Below are 24,180 nucleotides of genomic sequence, written 5' to 3' on the forward strand. Positions count from 1 at the left end.
TTTCACATGTTGTTTTACCAGCAGACACAATTAATCACCCCCTACATGTTCTTCTCACTCAACCCGTATGAAGAGCCTCATTGTTGCTCAAGCACACTCTTAGTAAGTATATAAGCTTAAAGATAAGAGATATTTAATATGATTAACAGAGTAAGAAAATAAATGAAAATAAGTAGCACACCTAAGTAATTCCTTGATGAGTATCCCAATAAATTTATTTACAAAAGCTAAATTGAAGCAGATGAACATCTCAACAAGACACAAGTCTTTGTTTTTTTATTTCCCTTCATGTAATATTTTATAATAATATTTTTAGGAAACATTATTAATAATCGCTATTAAAGCCTATTTTCTTTATTAACTTCTAAACCAAATGACCCAGTCACTTCAAAACAGTTAAATTGAAGCAGATGATCATCTCAACAAGACACAGTCACGATGTTTTTAGTTCACCTCTTGTAAAATTTTATATTAATATTTGTATGAAAATTAATAATTGCTATTAGAAGCCTATTTTCTTCAATAGCTTCTAAACCAAGAGACCCAGTCCCTTCAAACCAAAGCTGGATTGAAGCAGATGATTATCTCAACAAGACACAAGTGTTTTTTTTTTTTTGTTTTTTTTTTTTTTATCACAAGTGATCATTGATAGAGGTATTTAACGTTATTGAACTTTGTTTTATTTTTTACTGTGTGGGACTTTACTAAGGTGGATCACTGTCAGAACAGATTCTTCTTCTTTTTTTTTCTTTTTTTATATGTTTTGTATTTGGTCTAATGTTCTATTAGAAAAAGTAGACAGCCTTGCACTCATGAAGGCAAAATTTTGCAGATGCAAAAAATGGAGATTTCTTTCTTTTTTCTTTTTTTTCCTACTATCTCAACTTCAAATGCTGAAAGCTAGAACGATTCTATTTAAAAAAATCCTCTTACAGTATATCAGTCCAGGGACCACACAGTTTCCCTCTCCTTCTCTAGGTCTTCTTTTCTTCCACTGTTTCCATTTTATCACAATTTTAAAACCTTCTGGCATTGCTTTGCCACTTTGTGCCACTCAACACTGTCAGAAATAAGGGTACTGTAGGAGTACATTTCTGTCCCTTGGGGTACATTATGGATCTATCTACCCTCTGAGGGTCATAACTGGACCTCAAGGTAACTATTTGTACCTTTTTGAGTCCCTGTAAGGTACATTTATGTTCCAAAGCACTAAATGGTACAAATAAGAACCTTTTTTGTTAAATATTGGGGTACAATTTTAGGATAAACTTTTTTTCCATATAGATTTTTGGCTTTGTTGGACACAATTTCCTACTCAATTTTGATCAGTGAAATAGTTTGGATAAGTTAGATTCCTATTCTATTTCTAGTAATTATATGAATCATAAGATGCCATTTAAAAAAATCTGTTGTTTAAAAAAATAAGACATACTTCATTTTAACAGGTTTATATTACCCCATTCTGTCATATAAATAATCTTTATCAAGCATTTTTTTTATCATAAGGACAAGAGGCCATCATTTTCACTAAAGAAGGAAAGAAAAAAACTGCAGCTAGAGGGGGTGGGTGAGTGCATTTTACAAATCAGCGTGCCTCTCGGTTGGTTTGTGTTTCAAATGGCTAACAGTGATTGGCTCATGACCAGAACGGAGTCAACAGTCCACAATTTGTCTCGACTCTTTCCTCGGACCCGTGAAAGGAGACGGATATTTTGCCATGTCACTAGCTGGGCTTTCAACAGAGGAACTGTTACAAAAACTGAAAGAAGATGGAATTGACATGACTGAGGCTGAAGCACAGCGGTTCAGAGGTAAGCATAGTCTTTAAACATGCCTGTCATATAGGTTAGCTTGCTAACGTTAGCACGCTAATGCTAGTCAACGCGCTAACATTAAAGTGTTTACACATCATAATAGTCTCTTTAGTTTTCTGTTCGTTCTGTACTTCTTTACTTTTTCGCAGTTAAGCTTGAGTAAGTTCAGTTGATTTCAGTTGCTGAGCTTATCTTATTCGGGTTAGTTGACAAATCGTGCCATTTTTAAATGTACAAATCAGAACGTAGAGAGCAAAGGAAAGCCAGCCATTAGAACGGAATGGTGAGAGCCCGCAAGCAATGGATTCGCTAGCGACGCTATATCGGATAGCTATATTAACGAATCCCACTAAGCTGAGCAAATGACAGCAGTTAATTTATTGTGTGAATGCTTGTAACTTCAGCTGTCTTCCACCTATTTCCACAATTTTAGTATCAAAACGTTCAGCTCGTCCAGGAGATGTGTGCTGTAGTCCAACTTTCAACTTCATAACTTTTAGACTTTTTAAAATATTTAGCATTTAAACTTTATTTTTGACATAGAAACGAATGGCGGAATGTTCCACTGGTTGAAAAACTTCCACCTCTTTCAGCTTTAAGAACTTTAGCATACTTTTAGTATAAAAAATAAATTATCTAAATTGTCTAGCTGAAAGCATCACTGTGAAAGAATTATTTCGATATCTATAATGATTTTCCCACAGCTGTGAGAAGTTCTGAGGCCTCAAAAACAAGCAGGTGCAGTTTCTCCGCTCTTCTGTCACCTCAGCTCCCTGTCAGCAGCTGCGCCGTTGTCATGACAACACGCACGCAGCTGACCTCTGACCTACTTAATGCAGCGCTCTGTCTGTCTGCTGGTTTCAACAAGTAAATTTCAACCTTCTTCAAGTGTAAAGCTGCTTTTTGTTCAACTTTCATTAATTTAAGTAACATTTTTACACAACTGACTTTTCTACACAGGCAGAGATAATGCAGTGGTTCAGCAATGCATAAAGTAAACATTTAGTTTGACCTTATTTTAACAATATACAGTACAGACCAAAAGTTTGGACACACCTTCTCATTCAAAGAGTTTTCTTTATTTTCATGACTATGAACATTGTAGATTCACACTGAAGGCATCCAAACTATGAATTAACACGTGGAAGTATAGTACATAACCAAAAAGTGTGAAACAACTGAAAATATGTCATATTCTAGGTTCTTCAAAGTAGCCACCTTTTGCTTTGATTACTGCTTTGCACACTCTTGGCATTCTCTTGATGAGCTTCAAGAGGTAGTCATCTGAAATGGTTTTCACTTCACAGGTGTGCCCTGTCAGGTTTAATAAGTGGGATTTCTTGCCTTATAAATGGGGTTGGGACCATCAGTTGCATTGTGGAGAAGTCAGGTGGATACACAGCTGATAGTCCTACTGAATAGACTGTTAGAATTTGTATTATGGCAAGAAAAAAGCAGCTAAGTAAAGAAAAACGAGTGGCCATCATTACTTTAAGAAATGAAGGTCAGTCAGTCCGAAAAATTGGGAAAACTTTGAAAGTGTCCCCAAGTGCAGTCTCAAAAACCATCAAACGTTACAAAGAAACTGGCTCACATGCGGACCGCCCCAGGAAAGGAAGACCAAGAGTCACCTCTGCTGCGGAGGATAAGTTCATCCGAGTCACCAGCCTCAGAAATCGCAGGTTAACAGCAGCTCAGATTAGAGACCAGGTCAATGCCACACAGAGTTCTAGCAGCAGACACATCTGTCGAACAACTGTTAAGAGGAGACTGTGAATCAGGCCTTCATGGTAGAATATCTGCTAGGAAACCACTGCTAAGGACAGGCAACAAGCAGAAGAGACTTGTTTGGGCTAAAGAACACAAGGAATGGACATTAGACCAGTGGAAATCTGTGCTTTGGTCTGATGAGTCCAAATTTGAGATTTTTGGTTCCAACCACCGTGTCTTTGTGCGACGCAGAAAAGGTGAACGGATGGTCTCTACATGCCTGGTTCCCACCGTGAAGCATGGAGGAGGAGGTGTGATGGTGTGGGGGTGCTTTGCTGGTGACACTGTTGGGGATTTATTCAGAATTGAAGGCATACTGAACCAGCATGGCTACCACAGCATCTTGCAGCGGCATGCTATTCCATCCGGTTTGCGTTTAGTTGGACCATCATTTATTTTTCAACAGGACAATGACCCCAAACACACCTCCAGGCTGTGTAAGGGCTATTTGACCAGGAAGGAGAGTGATGGGGTGCTGCGCCAGATGACCTGGCCTCCACAGTCACCAGACCTGAACCCAATCGAGATGGTTTGGGGTGAGCTGGACCACAGAGTGAAGGCAAAAGGGCCAACAAGTGCTAAGCATCTCTGGGAACTCCTTCAAGACTGTTGGAAGAGCATTTCAGATGACTACCTCTTAGGGCTGGACGATTAATCGAAATTTGATCGTGATTTCGATTTTGCCTTGTCACGATCATTAAAACACTGTAATCGAAGAAAAACGATTACTGTTGTGCATGTAAATTCCTGCGCTGTTAAGGCGCCATCAACACACCTCTGTCACGTGCAGCTGCAGCAAGCGTGCGAGATGTGTTGATTAATTGAGCGATTGACAACATGGCAGAAAGCCAGCCAGAACCCTTAGCAGAAAAGAAAGGTAGGACAACTTCTGTCATTTGGAGACATTTTGGCTTCAAATTGTCAGACGTGGAGCAGAAGGAGATTACTTGCAAAATTTGTCGCGCCGTCGTGTCTGCACCCCAAAGCAACACGACAAACTTATTCAACCATTTAAAGTTCAGCCATAAAGTGGTCTACGAAAAAGTCCTGAAGGAACAAAAGACCCCACAAAGCGCGTCAACTTCAGCCACCAGAACACAGTCTTCCATTGAGAACACGCTTTACAATGCCACTCCATATCCCACCGGATCCCGGCGACATCAAGAGATAACGGAGGCTGTGACATTTATGCTAGCTAAAGACATGTGCCCCATCAGTACAGTTAGCAACCCAGGCTTTAAGACACTGGTTAAGACTTTGGACAAGCGTTACGTGTTGCCATCACGTAAACACTTCAGCAGAGTTGCATTGCCTGCTTTGTACGATAAATGTCGCGCTGAAGTGGAAAAAGATGTCTCCACTGCCGAGTATTTTGCCACCACAACGGATTTGTGGTCAAGCCGCTCTATGGAGCCGTACATTTCCCTCACCGTGCATTACATTGATGCAGATTTTGCCATGAAGACAAAATGTCTCCAGACAGCATTTTTCCCTGATGACCATACAGGGATTAATATTGCTGATGGTTTGAAGCAAGCTATGGCGGCATGGAATTTGGAGGAGGATAAGCTTGTGTGCATTACAACTGACAATGCCTCAAACGTCAAGCTGGCAGCTGAACTCAATGGATGGATAAGGCTGCAGTGCTTCGGGCACAGACTTCACTTGGCCATAGGTGAGAAATGTTCTTTCTTCCTGTCTGTGTGACATATGCGATGATGTTATTTATTAAATGATACATTAGAATACGGTATTACTGTCACAAAAGTAGGGATAGGCCCATATTACTATAGTGGAAGTCACCTAAATATTTTACTTCAAGTAGTAAATTAACCATTGTGTTATGTTCGTTTCTAAGGTAGATCAATTATGTTACGGGGTCTATTTGATCCAGGGCCTTATAGCTTTCCAAAATGTTCAGAAACCAAAAATATTCCAGTAAACATATGTCGTTATTAACTATTAATATCCCATTCAATCAATATTTAGTGGATCGATGTTCTTTACCTCTCACAGTTCAAGGTTCAATGAGTATAATTTGTTTTTTTTAAAAAGAAATTCATGTTCAAAATGTGTTTATATACACTTTTAATACTTAAAGATAAAACAATACTTTGACATGACAAATGTTTTTTAGAAATTATTTTATATTTGGATTTTTTTAAATCAAGTTTTGTTGTTAAATTAATATGATACACATCTTCTGTATAGCATCCCAATGAGATATAAGAATTTGTTTTAAAAGAAACTTTATTTAACCACTCTTTTTATTAATTAGAAATTCACAAAAATCAAAACAAAACTAAAGATATTATATATATTATATAATATATATATTATATTAAATATATTATATTATATTACACACACACATACACACACACACACACATATATATATATATATATATATATATATATTTTATAAAAAAAATTTTTTGTCATTCCAGAGAATGCAATGAAGGACAGCAGGATTGAACGTGCGATGGGGGTCTGTAAAAAAGTGGTCAGCACCTTCTCCTACAGCTGGAAAAAAAAGAAGGAGCTAATACAGGCCCAGAGGGAACTGAAGCTGCCTGAGCACTCCTTGAAGACAGAGTGTCCCACCAGATGGGGATCCCGACAAGCCATGATCAACAGGGTCCTTGAGCAGCAGAAGGCAATCGCCCAGGTCCTCTCCAGTGACCGCAAAACCAGACATCTGACCCCAAGATGGCAGGACATTGAGGTACTAGAGGCTGTCAACAACTCACTAAGCCCTCTAGTTGAGTTTACGGATGCGCTCTCTGGGGAACAGTATGTGAGTGTATCACTTGTAAAGCCAACTCTCCACCTCTTCCACACATCCATACTAGCAGTCAAAGAGAATGACACAGACCTCTCCAAGTGCATTAAGCAGAAGATCATGGGTTACCTCAAAGAGAAATATGATGACTCGAAAACACAAGAGCTCCTCGACATGGCGTCTGCAGTGGACCCAAGGTTTAAGCTGAAATATGTGGCTGAAGAGAGTCGTGAAGCAATTGAAGCCAGACTGACATCTGAAATGAAGACTGTCATGGTAATACTACTACTAATACTGATACTACAACTAAAAAACAATAATAAAAATTGTTTTTACTATTTTAGCAATTGAAATGAATGTATTGAAAATACATATCTTACAGTAAACTCAATAACATCATGTAAACTTAAAATGCTGAGTAATACAATTATGTGTAACTACCATACTTCAGTTGAAATATAAATTCATATTGTCTTCTATTTATTTCCCCATCTTCAAGGAGAGGACCCCTACTGAGCCAATGATGACACCAGCTGCTGACACTGATGCTGCAACCGGGGGAGCACAGAAGAAGAAGAGGGGCTTGGGCAGCTTCTTCAAAACCACAGAAGACACGGTTCCAGGACCATCTCCTCATCAACCAGACCAGGCCATAGTTTTGGAGCTTCAGGCCTACCTCCAGGCAAGGCCCCTTGATGCTGAGGCTGACCCACTTGAGTGGTGGAAATCATCACAGCCATACTACCCACGGCTCTCCAAACTGGCTAGGAAATACCTGTGCATCCCTGCCACAAGTGCTGCATCAGAACGGGTTTTTAGCACAGGTGGAAATGTTGTCACCTGCCTACGTTCATCACTGAAGCCAGACCAAGTGAACAGACTGGTGTTCCTAGCCAAAAACCTCAGTTTGTAGTAAGTGAACCACAGGGAGTATAGACTGGGTATTCATTTTTTTATTGCTAATATTCTTTTAATATTATTTTACTCCTTGTTTTAATTTATAGCCGGATGTTTGTTCCAAAAGTTATTGAGGTGGATTTCTTTTTGGTGGTTCAATAAACACTTTTTTAAAATCAGTGAATAATTGTGTATAATAATCGTGATTTCAATATCTATCAAAATAATCGTGATTATTATTTTTTCTATAATCGTCCAGCCCTACTACCTCTTGAAGCTCATCAAGAGAATGCCAAGAGTGTGCAAAGCAGTAATCAAAGCAAAAGGTGGCTACTTTGAAGAACCTAGAATATGACATATTTTCAGTTGTTTCACACTTTTTGGTTATGTACTATACTTCCACATGTGTTAATTCATAGTTTGGATGCCTTCAGTGTGAATCTACAATGTTCATAGTCATGAAAATAAAGAAAACTCTTTGAATGAGAAGGTGTGTCCAAACTTTTGGTCTGTACTGTATGCAACAATTTAATCTACATCTTCTCCTGTACTCTTTCAGATAATGATGTGGACGGTGACACAGTTGACTGCGGTCTCACAGAGAGCATGGTTGGATTCCTGTTTCAAGGATCTTTCAAGAAGCAGGTTAAATTCAATCACTTTGTGGTAAAGCAAAAAGAGTCAGTAATTACACTGACTTTAGAGGATGTCCCTCCAGACAAATGGCAGGATTTCACTCCTTCAGCAACATCCAGGTAAATGGGTGAAGAAGTTTACATTATCTTGTTATACCCTTTAATCATTGTTTCCATGAACATATATTCATTATTGCATCATTCTTTAACATTTACTTTACAGTGTTACATTTTTTACTAACAGTTATTAATCTAATTGTAAGGTATTGTTTGGATTGTGGTACTTCTGTGTTGTTCTGAATGATATATGAAAAAAAAAAAAACTTAATAGTGTCGACTGTCAAGTGTCAGTATCAAGTTTTAAGTTTTGGTTATGTGACAAGCCTTAAAGAGACCAATGAAAAATGGTTAATTTTCACCCAATAGTAATACTTTTTGTTTTGCTTCACAGCAGTCGAAAAGGTGTGAGACTTCCGGCTACTTTTGAGCTTCCAACATTCCCTGGACATCTGCAAACAAAACTTGAAAAGAAAGAGCCATGTCAAAAAAAACCCAAAGGATAGACACACAATAATCAGAGTCCTCTATGAAGCTGTGTCACAGTATACAATGTAAGTTTGATGAATGTTATGTTGGTCGCCCTAACTGACCTGTATCCTAAGTTACAGTTTGTTATTTAAACTCCCAAATCAATGATACGTCTTAGGAGTCCGCACTTGTTCTTTATTCATTTTGGGTTAGTAATTTTGATTTCCTTTTATGTTGTAGGTATCCCACAAATGCAGAATATGTTCAAGCTGTAAAGACATTAATTTTAAAGTATCCTTTCCTCAAGGACCTCGAGGGAAATGGTTATGTAAGTGAAATTCAAAATGAGTACATGCAAGGTTTTCATTGCTGGTGATATTACAAACACCCAGGGGTGTGTTCACACAAAATGTCTATCATTAAAAAGTAAATGTTCATTGTCTTGTACAGATAAAAATAAGATGTAGTAATTGTGACACTGTTGGGATTGTCAATGTACAGTGAGTTCTCTTATGAATGGGTTTTTTTTTTGTTTCAATCAGCACACATGGCACATGTCTGTGAAGCGTAAATTCAAACTAGAGCGCGCACCCTTGTGTGACAACGATGAAGTGAAACATACTAAGGAGAAATTTGGGCACATGAAATCCAAGCAACCAACTGAATCTGCAAGAACAAGTCAGAGAAATGGTTTTACGGTCAGTGGGTACAGCTCATGTTTTTTTCGTTTTTTTTTTTTTAAGTTTGCTGAAATCGTTACCTTGGTGTTCTTTTCTAGTGTGTAACTTTTCCCATTTAAATTTGAAGTTTTATTTTGAAATGTATGATTTTCATTTTCCTTTTGATGATAATGTTCTGTCGCACGCAGCGCTTCTAATCCATCCTCCATACAGTTATTCTCATCAGTTCTGATTTTTGCATTACTCTGTCAACTAGATTTAGCCATTTTCTGATAGTTTGTCTTTATTTAACCCTTTATTTTAAAACAAAAGAAACTGAGGAATCTTTAAAAAAAACAAAACTTTTGCTTTGCTCTTAAGAGTATCAGACCAAGCGCTCTTCAGCCAACTAGATAGTTTAGTATTGTAGTTTAAAACTCTTTGTTTCCACTATAGACACCAAATGTTTTGGGTGAGGATCCTTCCTCCATTGAGGCTCACGTTAAGATCCTGCACAGCCAGTATCAGAAAGTGCAGCCAGACGCAAGGATTGTACAGGATCGCACGATGCAAACCCTTGCATGGCGAAGAAAGGAGATTGCAGATGGCGTGACTCTGGCTGACACTCTAAAGAAATACCCTTTCTTAAGGACATCTAAAGGAGTAAGTGTTGATAAGAAGTGTTGTGGAATATGCTATTCTAGACAAATTCAGTCTATAAGGATACATCCACACATGGATGGAACCATTGTTAAGTTATACCCTTTGGTTTTAATGGATTACTGCTGAAAAGTTTTCAATATAAGCACAACATTCTAAATAACAATTCAGAACCTACTGAGCCACCGTTTGAACCTTTTTTCTTTCTTTTTTTTTTTTTAAAGATATTTATATTAACACATATGTCTTTCAGATATAGAGAAAATAATTTCAAAATTGATTCAAGTCTAAATAATAACCTGACTGTCCAACATCTCTACAAACTTTCTCTGACTGTATTGAACAAGAGATTAGTTAATCCCTTTATAAATTATTTGTAATCTGACAAAATTAGGAAAGTGAAATATTTGTTCATTTGCAGCTCTGTGATGAAATAGAACGAATCCATCCAACAATGGGAAAGGTGTGACAACGATTCGATGAAGGCTTTGTCTGCATCGTCCCGAAAGTGCTTAACCTGGCTAAAGGGAAATCTCCGTTATACCCGGTCTACCTTGAGGCAAGAGAGGAGGCTCTCACTGAAGAGTTAGCAGGTGCGTATGATTTTCTTGTCCATGTCTGTATTTTCTTTTTTCTAATATAACCAAATTCAGACACCAACTTTTTTGTCAACTTAACCCTATTGCTGGCTTCCGGTTTTGTCTACATTCAAAATTCATTGTCAGAAACTGCAAGCATGAAAACATTGTTTAGAATTGTTGTGGAATTTTTAGTTATCAAAGGTCACACACTAAGTGAGAATCGAACAAAGTATTTTTATTAAGAGCTGATCAGCAATGAGAGTCGCACAGTCAAAGGAGTTTGTCTGCGTGAGTCTGGGGAGATACCAGTGAGCTTAGTTAATATACCAGGCATGAGCTGATAACATCACAGTAGGAGGTCATTGTTTTAAATTCCTCACATAGCTGTTAACAAATGTTACGGAGTGAAGGGTGCAAAGGAGGAAGCTCACTAAACTCTCAACATCTGTTGAGGGGATGAGAGAGGGGGGAAGGTGTGAGAAGGAGTTCTTATCTAAATACACAGACATACAAAGTGTAACCTACAAACTATAAGGGTATATGAATAAATTTTCCATTACAATCCACCCCTTTGATTAAAATGCAACATATTAATCACACATAAAGAGGTTAAATTTTCCAAAGAGATTGATAGATCTTCCACAGTCCATGCTAGTTCCCCAACCCCCCACCAGGGCAAAGCCATCATAAATCCTTTCATCTGTGGAGAGAAGATACCGCGTTTAACGGATGGGGGTGATAAAAAGGGGTCAGGAAAAGGCCGTAATGTTTAAACACAACAACTCCTAAGTCTCACTCTGTAGAAAGAGAACAGTCAGGGAATAATCACAAGAATTTAAGGTGAACGAGTCAGAGCGTTTGGGGCAAGGTGAGGATATACATGAGACAGGAATAATACGCTGACAAACTAGAGTGTCTTAAAGAGAATAGTGCATCTGTCCCGTTTCACAAAAAAAAAAAAAATAGTTCTGGATAAAACACATGTGGAGTTTGTATTGCTGGAAATTCAGTGTTGTCATGATGCTGAAGAGTGTGGTCGTCTCGGTGGTGCTTCCTCAAGGAGGGTGCTTCTGTCCCCTGCAGTCATCTGGCGGGTTGGGACGAAGCTAGGGCGCGTTGTGTTGGGCGAGGCCCGGTTGGATCCAGGCATCAGAGGAGGAAGGCGACAAGGATGAAGAGGATGACGCACGACCATCCCCTCACGGCAGCCTGGGTGTACTTCATGTTGTCACGTGGAGAATGGACTATCTCACACGGGGCTGACCTCAGGGATTATTCTGCCCTGTGGTTGAGAGGTCAGCTGGAGTTGGGGTACTTTGAAACCTTCTACAGTGGGACGCGTGAATCCACGTGGACCTTTCAGCGACCTTCACGGCTGTATGAGTGACCAACAGGACCTGGAAGGGACCCAGCCACCTTTTAGACCGCCAGTGCTTTCTTCTCGTCTCTCGAACCAAGATCCAATCTCCCGGAACCAAGGAGTGAAGCAGATCTGATGCTGGGCGTGGCAGGCCTTCCTTACTCACACTGTGTACCTGTGAAAGAACTTTCTGTTCAAAAGGAATCAGAGATGTTATTGAGAATACCACCTCCCTTTTGTCACATGGTCCACCCCATGTGACAACCTAGCAAACCAAGGGAAGAATGATAATAAAGGCAGGGTTGTCCATCAGTAGCGCGCACAATACCTGCAGAACCAGAGGTGCATGGTGGAATAGTCAATCTACCAAAAAAAAAAAAAGAACTGATATACATCCCATCTGTGTAAATATGTCGCATTATCCTAGATAAGAGTGAAATTGTACACAAAACATCAAAATTCTTGTATGCTTGAATCCTGAAGTTGCCTGTTCCGGCATCCCCCTGTAAAAACAATCCTCATCAGCATAAGCACATGTGTACATGGTGATATATTCCACTCCACCTGTAAAAGTTTATCCCAAAATGTCACGAGGGTCAAGTCATTTTTGATTTTAAAATGCACATACACATATTTTACAAAAAGAGATGTAGAGTAGACGTCTCCTCCTCCTGTAAACAGATTATCAGACCTGCTTTTCAATGACAATAAATGTGTGTAACTGTTAATGGCAGCAGAATTAACAGCGTTATAAAACAGCAATCAGCCTTCTGTGGAAACAATCCTGGATAAGAACCTGCTGGAAGAAAAGTTCATTCAATATCAGTCCATCAGTCGTCTGTCTTCAGGTCAGAGTCAGAAACTTTGTCAAAGTCACGTCAGTTGTTCTGCGCAGAAAGGCCGAATCAGAGCAGGTCAATTTTCCTGCATTCATGGGGATCCTTAAAGTTCATTTTGAAATTGTTTGGAAAACATTAATTGTTTTGGAGATTTTTATTATTAATGCTTTCAACTCCAAGATGATATGGACGTAAACCCAATTAAAATTCTTTTAATGATGTGTCCATCATCAGCCAAATTTGCTCGAGCAGCGCTTTCCTCTTTTAGTCTTTTACAAAACCCTTTTTTCATTATTATTATTTGTATAAGAGAATCAGTTTAAAATATCCATGGATATCAGACCAATATGAAACAAGTTTTAATTTTCTTCTGGTATCTCAATGGTCATCTTATAGTGCATTTTCCTGTTTTAATGCAGAGCTAACAATGACCTAAAAGTAATTTTATCTGCCTCAACATTTGTTGTTTTAGTTTTTTAAGGTTTTCTTTGTTCTACTAAAAGTAATTTGCATACAGTTACATCTGATAACAGTTAATAGAGGAGCTCCTTAACGTAATTTAATTCGTACATCAGCATTTTCTTTAGGTCTTAGGAAATTCCCTCTAAGCAATTTATTATTGATTCATCTGTTTTCAGACAGATTTCAGATTTTTAGTTTGCTTGACTGAAAAACAAATCTATTATGTTTTTAGTTTGTATCTTTAAAACTGTTTCAGATTCAATTCTTGTTTAATATGGATTATAGATACCGTACCAAGAGTACTAAAACCCTAATCTAAGCCATTTGTGAAAGACAAAATAAAATAATTAGGACCCAGAGACACATGAACGGTTTTGGTGCAATTCACGCACACACTTAAGGTTTTCAGGAAATCAGGGGACTTGCAGTTTGCATCATCACACAGAACCAAGCAGGGAAACTGCCATTCAGTATTACAGAAATGTACATAAGGATCAGTATGTTGACATTTCCACCTCTGGCAGGAAGGTTTTACTCACTCTCACTACTTCAGCTGTAGTAATGAGAGAGATACCATCTTATCTGATCTTGGGTCAACGGTTAGACGGTAATCTGGAGAAAATATAACTTCATGTGTCAGTGAGTAACAATTAGAATGCATCTGAAGGGATAAAATAAACAAAACATTATTTTCATCCCGTTTTACTCATTTTCTTCTCCTCTATAAATGAGCCGATCAGTGTTGGATAACTGAGGAAAGGTTGTTGCCACCAGTTTGCTAAGCATGTTCTGTTCTTTCTAAATCATGAAAACAAACAAGACAGGGTTAGTAGCTCATCATTTCATGTTATGTGATGTCAGTAGCAAGCAAGTACTTCGTTGCAGTGAGCGTGCGTGCATTTGTGTATGTAAAGGTGTCTCTAGTTCCAGCTGTGAACTAGTCTTTTGTGTGTGAAATGTCTAGACGTGAAGCTTCTTCTGTTTACCCTTTAACACTTTCTTTTCATAAACGATGTAGATCTGCTTAACTTCAATAAAGATTTTGAATTAAATCATTAATTATTTGTGGTAAGAAATCAGAACAATCTCACCATCATTGTTTTAACTGGTCACATGACTGCTTCCATCCCCGAGTCAGCTCTGCCGTGGATCAGTCAGATGGCAAACCGCCTTTTGATTTTTATGGCCAATGACCCTTTTCACCACGTGGATGTTCTCTCTCTGGTCAGTAGAACCGGATGGTTTTCCAACCTCGGGTCTTCAGCACCCACCTCTCGGTTCGCCCCTCAAAGTCCAGCGGCCACGCCACCTCGGAGCTGGACTACAGAGCTCACAGTCAGTTTCTTGTCCCAGTTAATCTTCTTGTCCTCTGAACAAAACGCATGATCAGGAGCGTTGTGGAGGATGGTGTCCTAACATTCAAAAACAGATGTTTACGCGTCCATCAAACATCTGGTTTCAGTCTCTTTGAAACTAGAATATTGTTGGATATCAGATGTCTTTGTTTCTTCTCTTGAATCTTGTAGAACATCGGGTGGTGTTGGTAGATATGGGCATCCGTATCAGTTCGTGGGACATGGTGGTGATAGAAATTTTATATATATATATATACATATATATATAATCAGTGGGTCTCTGCTGACTTTTATCCCGGTGGAAGAACTGAGTCGGGTCAGGGATGCAGCCTGTGAGCTTCAGGAGAGGGTGTCTCCGACGGAGACGGAGGAAGGAGGAAAAGAAGAAAAAGAAAATAGGGTCAATATTTATCCTACAAAGATTATGCATGTGTCTGAGGAAAGTTGCAAGTGTTTTCTCTCAGAGATTTGACAAAGCTAAAAATAAATCTTCAGTGTGTGTATCTAATTTCCTTTAAGGTAAAAATTGTTTATGTTTGACAAGGTTTAAAGAACACACAAATTAAGTAGAAAGAACACAATAAAATTAAAGCATTGTCCATAAGAAAGGACTGAAAGGACTGAAAGTCTTATAAAAATATTTTATAAATGCAAATACAAGTCAGCTGAGACTCAAAAACTGTGGTTTTTCAAACAACCAGTTTTTACAACCCGAAGGTGTCCTTGTATGTATTAAGTATTCTGGAGCAGAGCAAAACATTTCCTCAGCCTGATCAGATCATTTTACATTATCTGGATCTTTTCCAGACGTAATTTTAGCATCTCCTTCTAATTTAGTTTTTACTGTTAAGGTACCCATTTTATTTCTTCATGAGATTTCTCAATCCTACTTAAACTGTTAGACAGTGCTTCATTATTACCGGCAGCGTGTCCTCTCTGTCTGCTGCTTCGGAATGTGAGGGAAATATCCAACCACACACTTTAACACTTTAACTCTTTCGTTATCTTCTTATTATTTGGTATCATTATTCTTCCCTTTTATGCTTCAGCAATACACTTATTTTATGTAATATATTTATTTCTTCTTTAGTTATTTTATAAGGTGCACCTATTTGACATTTTCATATATTTATTTTATTACTTATATATATCCTTAAATATTTTGTTTGGCCCTTTTATTTATTTATTTATTTATTTTTTTCTTTGTTACATATTGGGGAGTCCCATTTACTCTCCTTCCCCGTTACAGCTGTGTTTCCCATTTTCAGCTAGGACGTCTCCTGCTGGATTTTCTCTCTGTTTTCGGGTTGTCCAAACCCAGGCACAAAAATTACTAAAACGCCTCTTATTACCACTGAAGTTTTCACTCCAGTGCCGGACTAACTCTACCCTACCGCAGTAGAATAGTGACCTACCTTGCCTCACAAGATAGTGGGACCCTGCGAAAAGGAACAGTAAATGGGAGTCCGATATGAAAACTTCTCACCATGTGTGATTCTGGATGCTGCTCCACATGCAGACTTCGTTCTGGATATCAGTGGTGCCTGAACGGAGTCCCTCCACCGTCCCCTGTCGGTTAAGGCTGACCCAGGGGCTGAAGTATCCTTCAGGATGCGCAATCACGGGTTCTGGTCCTCCGGTCAGTCACTCAAGATATCCTGCCGACAACGCCAAATTGTTGTGGAATTTTTAGTTATCAAAGGTCACACACTAAGTGAGAATCGAACAAAGTATTTTTATTAAGAGCTGATCAGCAATGAGAGTCGCACAGTCAAAGGAGTTTGTCTGCGTGAGTCTGGGGAGATACCAGTGAGCTTAGTTAATATACCAGGCATGAGCTGATAACATCACAGTAGGAGGTCATTGTTTTAAATTCCTCACATAGCTGTTAACAAATGTTACGGAGTGAAGGGTGCAAAGGAGGAAGCTCACTAAACTCTCAACATCTGTTGAGGGGATGAGAGAGGGGGGAAGGTGTGAGAAGGAGTTCTTATCTAAATACACAGACATACAAAGTGTAACCTACAAACTATAAGGGTATATGAATAAATTTTCCATTACAGAACTTAAATGTATTGTGTCTCTTGCAGGTGTTGACTTCAGAGCAGCCCTTATATTTCTCCCTTACATCTTCAAGGAGAACATCAACCTCTTTATCACTCTTGGAGAGGTATGTGTAACTTGCAGACATGTGTTAAACTTAATCCAAAACACAACAAAATCCTATTTAAGTATTCTTATTGTCTGAATGTCTGTAGTAGTTATTAAAACAAATTGTGAAAACATACATTAATTTAAGTTTTTACTATTTTATTAACCCTATATTCTACTGGACACTCTAAAGTAGATTTAATTATTAACTACTTAATTAACTATAATTAACTTATAGTGTAGTAAATTTTACTTTCTTCTCATTTGATTTTAGTGTGACCCTCCATCTCCCTACCCAACAATTCACCTGACCAGTCAAGACTGGAAAATGGCCTTCACGAAGAGAGCGCCAAACATTGTAAAAGCAGATGATGTTGAGGTATGTCGCGCAGAAACAACTGAGGAAGGGATCATCTCTGCCTTCTGCGCATACTTCGTCTTCAACCTGGCCTACCCAAGACACCTGAAGAACACACTGATTTTCCTCCAGAGGTACATTGCTAGAATTGTTGAGGATGGTGACAAACCTCTGCCAATAACTGTTACCAGAAAAATTAATCTCCTTTATTAACTCCAATATGCCACGTCCCTACCAGTGCTCCAAATGCTCCAGGAGAGCATTTACCTTGATAAAACTAATTCATCACATCGGACTTATTCATGCCCATGAAGCCAACTTCAATATCAAATGTGGACTAGATGATTGCCAGTCTACATTTACCAAATTTGAATCATTCCAGAGACATGTGTATCGAAAACACAGAGACAAAGTTTTAAATCCTCATGATTGTAATGGCAGTGAAAGTGTGCTAGTCAGTGATGAGATGGTCTATGAGGACTCTGAACATTTGACAGAAGAGACAGAAATAGTTATAGAAAACCCTCCATCCTATGATGAACTTTTAACCAATTTCAAAGAAAATTCAAAGTTCATTCTAAAATGTCGAGAAAAAAATGACCTACCACTATCTGTACAACAGGAGGTGGTGGATGACGTAAATTTTTTGATGTGTTTTTTCAAAGAGAACTATGATGCTTTTATTGCTTACCAACTAGAAAAATGTGGTTTTGATGTCTCAGAGAGTCCAGGACTAAAAAGTGTCATACATTCTAATGAATTTTTTGATGAAGCAACAAAGGCTGTCCGATCTCCATATATGATGAGAGACCATTGTAAATCCAAGCTCAATATGATAGAACCTGTCCATTATAAGTTAAGAAACTCTGTAGGACATACAGTTGGCTCCTATTCCTATGTACCTATTGATAAAGTGTTGAAAAATTATTGTTCTCATGAAGATGTACTGGATCAAATTTTGTGTGAGAGTAACCCAGAGACAGACAGGGAGTTTTTAAGTGACTATTTTGACGGAAACATTTTCAAAGAACACCCTTTTTTTAAAGACCATCCAAAGGCACTGAGGCTGCATTTTTATGAAGATGAATTTGAAGTTGTCAATCCTTTGGGATCAAAACGTGGAAAACACAAACTCTGTGCATTTTATTACAGTGTGAGCAATTTGGACAAAAGGTATAGATCCCAGCAGAGACATATTCATTTGGCATTGCTTGTACGATACACTCATGTTAAACAGTTTGGCTTTAATATCATCTTGAAGCCTTTGCTAGATGATCTTGAAAAACTTTCTACTGTTGGTTTTACAATAACAGTTAATGAAACTGAGCATAAAATTCAGGCTGCTCTTGCAACTTTATCAGGTGATAACTTGTCAGCTCACATGATGGGTGGATTTACTATGTCATTTAGTAGTGGTAGAGTTTGTCGCTATTGTATGGCGACTCATGGAGAAATGAAAAACTTATTCAGAGAAGACTATTTTGTTTTAAGAACATCTGAAGTTCATCAGTCTCATCTTGCACGCATAAAAGAATTTCCTGATGATAAAGCAACTTATGGTGTATATAGTTCCTCTCCTTTTGACATATTACATTATTTTGATGTAACCAAAGCTTTACCACCTGATATAATGCATGATATGTTGGAGGGTGTAATTCCACTTGATATGAAATTAGTTATTTGCAAAGCTCATGCAGAAAAGCATATAACAATAAGAGAGATAAATGAAGAACTGCATAAAATGTGCATTGGCCAAAATGATAAAGCTAACAAACCAGTGCCATTATCTGAGAGACTACAGACTGTTGGTGTTGCTGGATCTGCATCTCAGAAATGGTGTCTTTTTAGGCTATTGCCTTTCCTAATGGCGCACCGGGTTCCACCTACTTGTACATACTGGAATGTTTTTTATTATGTCATGAGATTTCTGAGATTGTTATGGCACCAAAGGTGAGAAGAGATAATCTTTTGTTATTAGATTTATTAGTTCAAGAATTTCTGGCAGAAATGAAGGATGTGTTTTGGGAATGTTATTACTCCAAACTGTCATTACTTAATCCATTATCCAAGACTGATTGAAATGTATGGACCTCTACGCTTGTTATGGTGTATGCGATTTGAGGGAAAGCATCAATATTTTAAGACTGTTGCCCACCATTGCCGGAACTTTGTTAACATTGCAACAACTCTAAGCAACAGACATCAGTTTAAACAATGCTGGGAATTTTCTGAAAAGAATTTGCTGGGTTAATTTGAAAAGGTGCCTGGAAAAAGTGCAGTCACTCCATTTCTATCATTACCTGTAGAACTACAGAGAGCCCTGACCGTCAATCAAAGCTTCTGTAATGTGGATTTCAGTAACAGAAATATCCAACGTGTGTCTGAAGTAACAGTCAACAGTGTTAAGTATGCTGTCAGAGATGTATTTGTGATAGATGTGCTGCACTCAGAGGCAGTTCCACTTTTCTGGCAGATCAAGTACATCTTAAACATAGACACTGTGTGGATCCTTTGCGGTAAAATACTGGTTCCTCTGTCATATGACCGTCACTTTTGTGCATACAGAGTCCGAGTTGATGGAGATTGGACTTTACTAAAACCAGGAAATGAAATGGACTTTCAGGCAAATGACACTTACTCAGTGGATGACATTTTGTATGTTAAAGTTCGGCATTGCATTTAAATTTACCATAAAATGTAAAATGTTGAGAAAAACTTGAAATAAAGAAATGGAAAATGAATCATAATTGACTTGTGTGTGTCAAGTAAAATTATTTCTTTTTATTATGCTGTGTTGTTGAGTCCTTCTTTGTACCCTTTCTGTAAAGGGTACATTTTTGTTTTAAATTGGGGTACAACCTTGCCACCACAGGTACGATACTGGTCTTAATAAGGTACAAACAAATGGGTACAAATCAGTTCCTTTAGTTGGGGATACACCGACAGTACCCTTGAGGGTACCACCCCAGTGACAAGGGATTGTACCCCTAAAGGTACAACTTGGTACTTTTTTTTCTGAGAGTGAATGCCACATACATGATCCTGGAATACCTGAAGCTGTACAAGATCAACAACACTCTAAGAGCCTTCATTGCAAAATCAATGAGGCTGTGGCAGACCACATTTGAGAACAAGTTTGACCCAGTTGCACAAGTCTCCATCAAAAGCCGTACATGTCAAGAAGATGCTCTGTCCCCGCTGTTGTTCTGCATAGGCCTGAACCCCCTCAGCCAAATAATCAACCGACTCAGGAATGGGGCCCCCCATCAGTCACCTCCTCTTCATGGAGGGCATCAAGTTGTATGCTAAAGGCCCATTCATACTTGATGCAGAAGACGGATACGCAGACAGACGGACAGTTTTGTCTTTTGCATTGGTTAAGCAAGTAATTTGGTCCATTTTGTGGAAGCTTAACTAACCATTGCTTGACGCAGAAGATGGAGCAATATGTTAGAGAAAACCTTAAAAATGCACAAGTAATAAAAACAGTCTGATGCTGTTACAGTCAGAACTCCCTCTAACTGATTCTGGAATCCTTATATAGGTCTGATTTTACACAGTTTTGCTGACTAATGCTGCAGTTGCAGAAGTTGGGCCACATGCAGTCACAGGCCATGCAGATGTCTACCCCCCTCCTTGTGACATCCATCCATTTGGTGGCTCCTTGTGCTCTGAAAAACAGGGACAAAGAAACCATACACAGACAAGCAAGGGATCTCCTCCAAACTCTGGCTGACCCAGAAATTTCCCTTAAGTGTAACATCTCACATGTTGTTTTACTGGCAATAGAGCATTAGTCAGCCTCTCACATGTTATTCTCACTCACCCCATATGAAGAGTCTCATTGTTGCTTAAGCACACTGTTAGTAAGTATATGAGCTTAAAGATAAGAGATATTCAATATGATTAACAGAGTAAGAATATAAATACAAATACATAGCACATTTAAATAACTCCTTGATGAGTATCCCTATAAATTTATTTACAAATACCACATTCACTATTTACGTACATATGGGAGCATAAATGGGTTTTAAGAGTGAGCAAGACATTGACTCACTGATCCACACCACCATGTCTACAGCAGGGACATTGAAATGTCGTTCGGACTGGAGAAAAGTGGCCACAAAGAAAGGGAAGATAGTCCAAATGGAGGGCAGAATAGCAGAGCTAAAAGTGTGTTGGCATACCACTGCCATTGATCAGATTCCCTGCTAGGATAATAAGCTGGCCAAAGGAGGAAGTTCAGACATCCAAGCTCCATGAATACATCAGGAAGATGACGCCAAGGGATGAAGCACTGAGTGAATGTCTCAGGCAATGGAACCGAGAGGAGAGTGAAATGAAGGAACCATCATAGAGGACAAGCTCCTGCATGAGATGTACCACCGACAGATAGCTGAAGTGCTGGATATGATATGGCTGGATATGGTCCTACCAATGACTAGAGAGGGCTGGACTGAAGGACAGCACAGAAGTGCTAATCAAGACAGCACAGGAGCAAGCTTTGATTACCAGATCAGTGGAGGCCCAGGTCTACCACACCAGGCAGAACCCCAGGTCTACCACACCAGGCAGGACCCCAGGTGCAGGCTTTGCAAAGAGATCCCTGAAACAATCCAGCACCTCACAGCAGGGTGCAAGATACTGGCAGGCAAAGAATATATGGAAAATCATAACCAAGTAGCATAGAATACAGAAATATCTGTGCAGAATATGGACTGCGCCTCCCAAAGTGGTGGAGAATGAGAGAGCTGAGATCCCGTGGGACTTCCAAATACAGACCAAGAAAATAGTGGTGGCCAGCCAACTGGACTTAGTGATCATGATTAAGGAGCAAAGGAAAGCTGTAATATCAGGAAAAAGGAACACAAGGACCTGGAGAAATACCAAGGACTCAAGGAAGAGCTGGAGAAAGTCTGGAATGTGAAGGTAACAGTAGTACCAGTGGTCATCGGAGCACTGGGGGCTGTGTCCCCCACAATGGAGAAGAGGCTCCAACAGATACCTGGAGAACCATCAGACATCTCCATCCAGAAGAAAGCAGTCCTAGGAACAGCTAAGATACTGTGGAGGACCTTGTGTATGTGTGTATATATATATATATATATATATATATATATATATATATATATATACACATACCAACTGTGATTGTTAATGCCAAGGGAATCTGATGCTCAAACACAGAAGGCATTCACAAAATCACTAGAAAATGAAAGTGCCACTTTTTGGTTGAATGTCTTACACGTTGAAACAGTGTTCAATTCAATTGGATGTGTGACAGATATGCAGATTATTTTTAAATACTATAAGAATAAATTTGTCCAACAGGATTTACTGATTATTTTCACAAATTTAATAATATAAAATATAATGAGAATTCTGGAAAATCACAGTAGGAAACTACTCAGTAAAATCAATAAATAAGCTCCCTGTAGTGATTGTTTATCATTTTAATAAAAATATTAATATAAAATATTACAAGAGGGACAATTAAAAACAAAGTCTTGTGTCTTGTTGAGATGATAATCTGCTTCAACCCAGCTTTGGTTTGAAGTGACTGGGTTACTTGGTTTAGAAGCTATTGAAGAAAATAGGCTCCAAATAGTGATTATTGACTTTATAAAAACAAAATTGTTATTTCTCTCTATTTAACATCAGAATTATTCTTTTCTTTGGAGACACTGGGTCATATGGACAATTTATTGAAAATATTGTTTATATCCTTTATGATGTAAGAATTTGAGAAAAAGAGAATATGAGAATTTCCATTTTACATAAAGTCTGTCATTTGTTGATGGTCCCTTAAACAGAGCTCGGGGCTCCAGTACGAACATGTGGCCTAAAACTAATTTCACCACGGTTCCCAGATGAAGCCATAATTTCCTGCTCATCAGAATCTCACCAACATGTTTTAATTATTAAAACCTGTTTTTCAACGGAAACTGTTTCTTCTGGTGGTATTAAAGTGTTTAAAAGAATGTGCTGTGTTGTTGATGCTGTTAGCGTCATTAAACATTAAAGATGTTTAATATAATGATAAATTTTAATAATTTAATAAAATTATAAATTATTAGTCAAAATATTGATTATACCTTGGGCATACCAAACTAATGGCAGTGCGGACACCATTAGAGTACTAAATTAATTAATTAAATTAATTAATTAATTAATTCAAGCTAGTCAAATTAATCAGTTATCTATCAATCATTCTCAGGATGCTAATAACGTGAATTCTTAATTTGAAGGGACCCATACCATGACTTAAAGGAGGAGTTAACAATAGCCAGACCAGTTTAGGATAAATATGAGATATTTATTACTAATTGTACATAAATGGAAAGGAAATATTTACAAATGAATTTGAATGGGAAATTAATCAAACATTGTAAAATGCAAAATATGGTGTTCAAAGCAGAATCTTATTTCAAGATCATGTAATGTGTCAAAATGAATGAAATGTATGTAAGGAATGAAACAAAAGTTAATTAACCTGTGGTGTTAATTCAACTAATGTTTAAGAGAAATGAAAAAAAATAAAATAAAATAAAAATAAAAGGATCTCTGAATCCATGGAGCAAAAGAGGAAACTGAATCTAATCTGTTTAAAGCTGGCAGTTTAACCAAGATGTAAAAACTACTAAGATCACTGTCAGACGACCAACCATTTCTTGGCAGACAAGCAGAAGAGGACCCAGCAGGACCAGTCCAGTTCTGTTCGGACCAGAGGCGACTTATGGCCGTTGTGGTAACTCTCAGCTCCAGGGGAGGCCTGAATAGGTGGTAGCTCCAACGCGAAGCTTCCAGGGAGAAAGGAGGATTGTCCCACGTGATGGTTCGTAGGCTTGGGTCTGAAGGCTCTGTCTTCTGGTACGGTCTCGTTTCGCCGCTGTATTGGTGGTATCAAGGATGATGGACAGTGAGCTGGCTTGCGGTGGTATGGCACAGGATCAAAAAGTCCAGCTTTTGATCAGTCCAAAAGGAAAACTCTGTAGAACTGGTTCTGAAGCATTTGTCAGCCTAAGTTAACCAGTTATCCAAATTAATGATCAAAATCTAGGATCAATGTTAAAAATCCAAAAGATAAAAACATAACTAAAAGTAGAAGTATCCGCCGGAAAAGGAATAAACTAAACAGAGTTAATCAGTCCAAAAAGGAACAAAATCAAAATCATCTTGAATGCAGGCCCAAAACTTTAGTATCTGTAGTGATGTTCTTCACATCACTCCAACCTAATTCTCCGGCATCATCTCTCCATCTATCTCTGGAGAGACTTCTGTAGGAGTCCTCTGGCTACTCTAAGTCCATTCCAGGTCTGTACAA

General features: G+C 38.4%; 1 protein-coding gene and 1 long non-coding RNA gene across 2 annotated transcripts; both read left to right on the plus strand.

The window, feature by feature from the left end:
- Positions 1-1,527: 1,527 nt before the first annotated feature.
- Positions 1,528-17,256, plus strand: LOC121648692. The gene is made up of 9 exons (XR_006012014.1): positions 1,528-1,811; positions 7,825-8,020; positions 8,352-8,511; positions 8,669-8,756; positions 8,971-9,126; positions 9,544-9,750; positions 10,169-10,340; positions 16,435-16,514; positions 16,770-17,256. It is a non-coding gene; the product is annotated as an uncharacterized LOC121648692 (long non-coding RNA).
- LOC121648653 (E3 SUMO-protein ligase ZBED1-like) lies at positions 4,229-7,512 on the plus strand. The gene is made up of 3 exons (XM_041998903.1): positions 4,229-5,259; positions 6,034-6,644; positions 6,868-7,512. The coding sequence occupies exons 1-3, from the start codon at positions 4,422-4,424 to the stop codon at positions 7,279-7,281; spliced, it is 1,863 nt and encodes a 620-aa protein (XP_041854837.1). The 5' UTR covers positions 4,229-4,421; the 3' UTR covers positions 7,282-7,512.
- Positions 17,257-24,180: the final 6,924 nt, after the last annotated feature.

Source organism: Melanotaenia boesemani, chromosome 11, assembly GCF_017639745.1.
Source record: "Melanotaenia boesemani isolate fMelBoe1 chromosome 11, fMelBoe1.pri, whole genome shotgun sequence".
NCBI lineage: Eukaryota > Metazoa > Chordata > Actinopteri > Atheriniformes > Melanotaeniidae > Melanotaenia > Melanotaenia boesemani.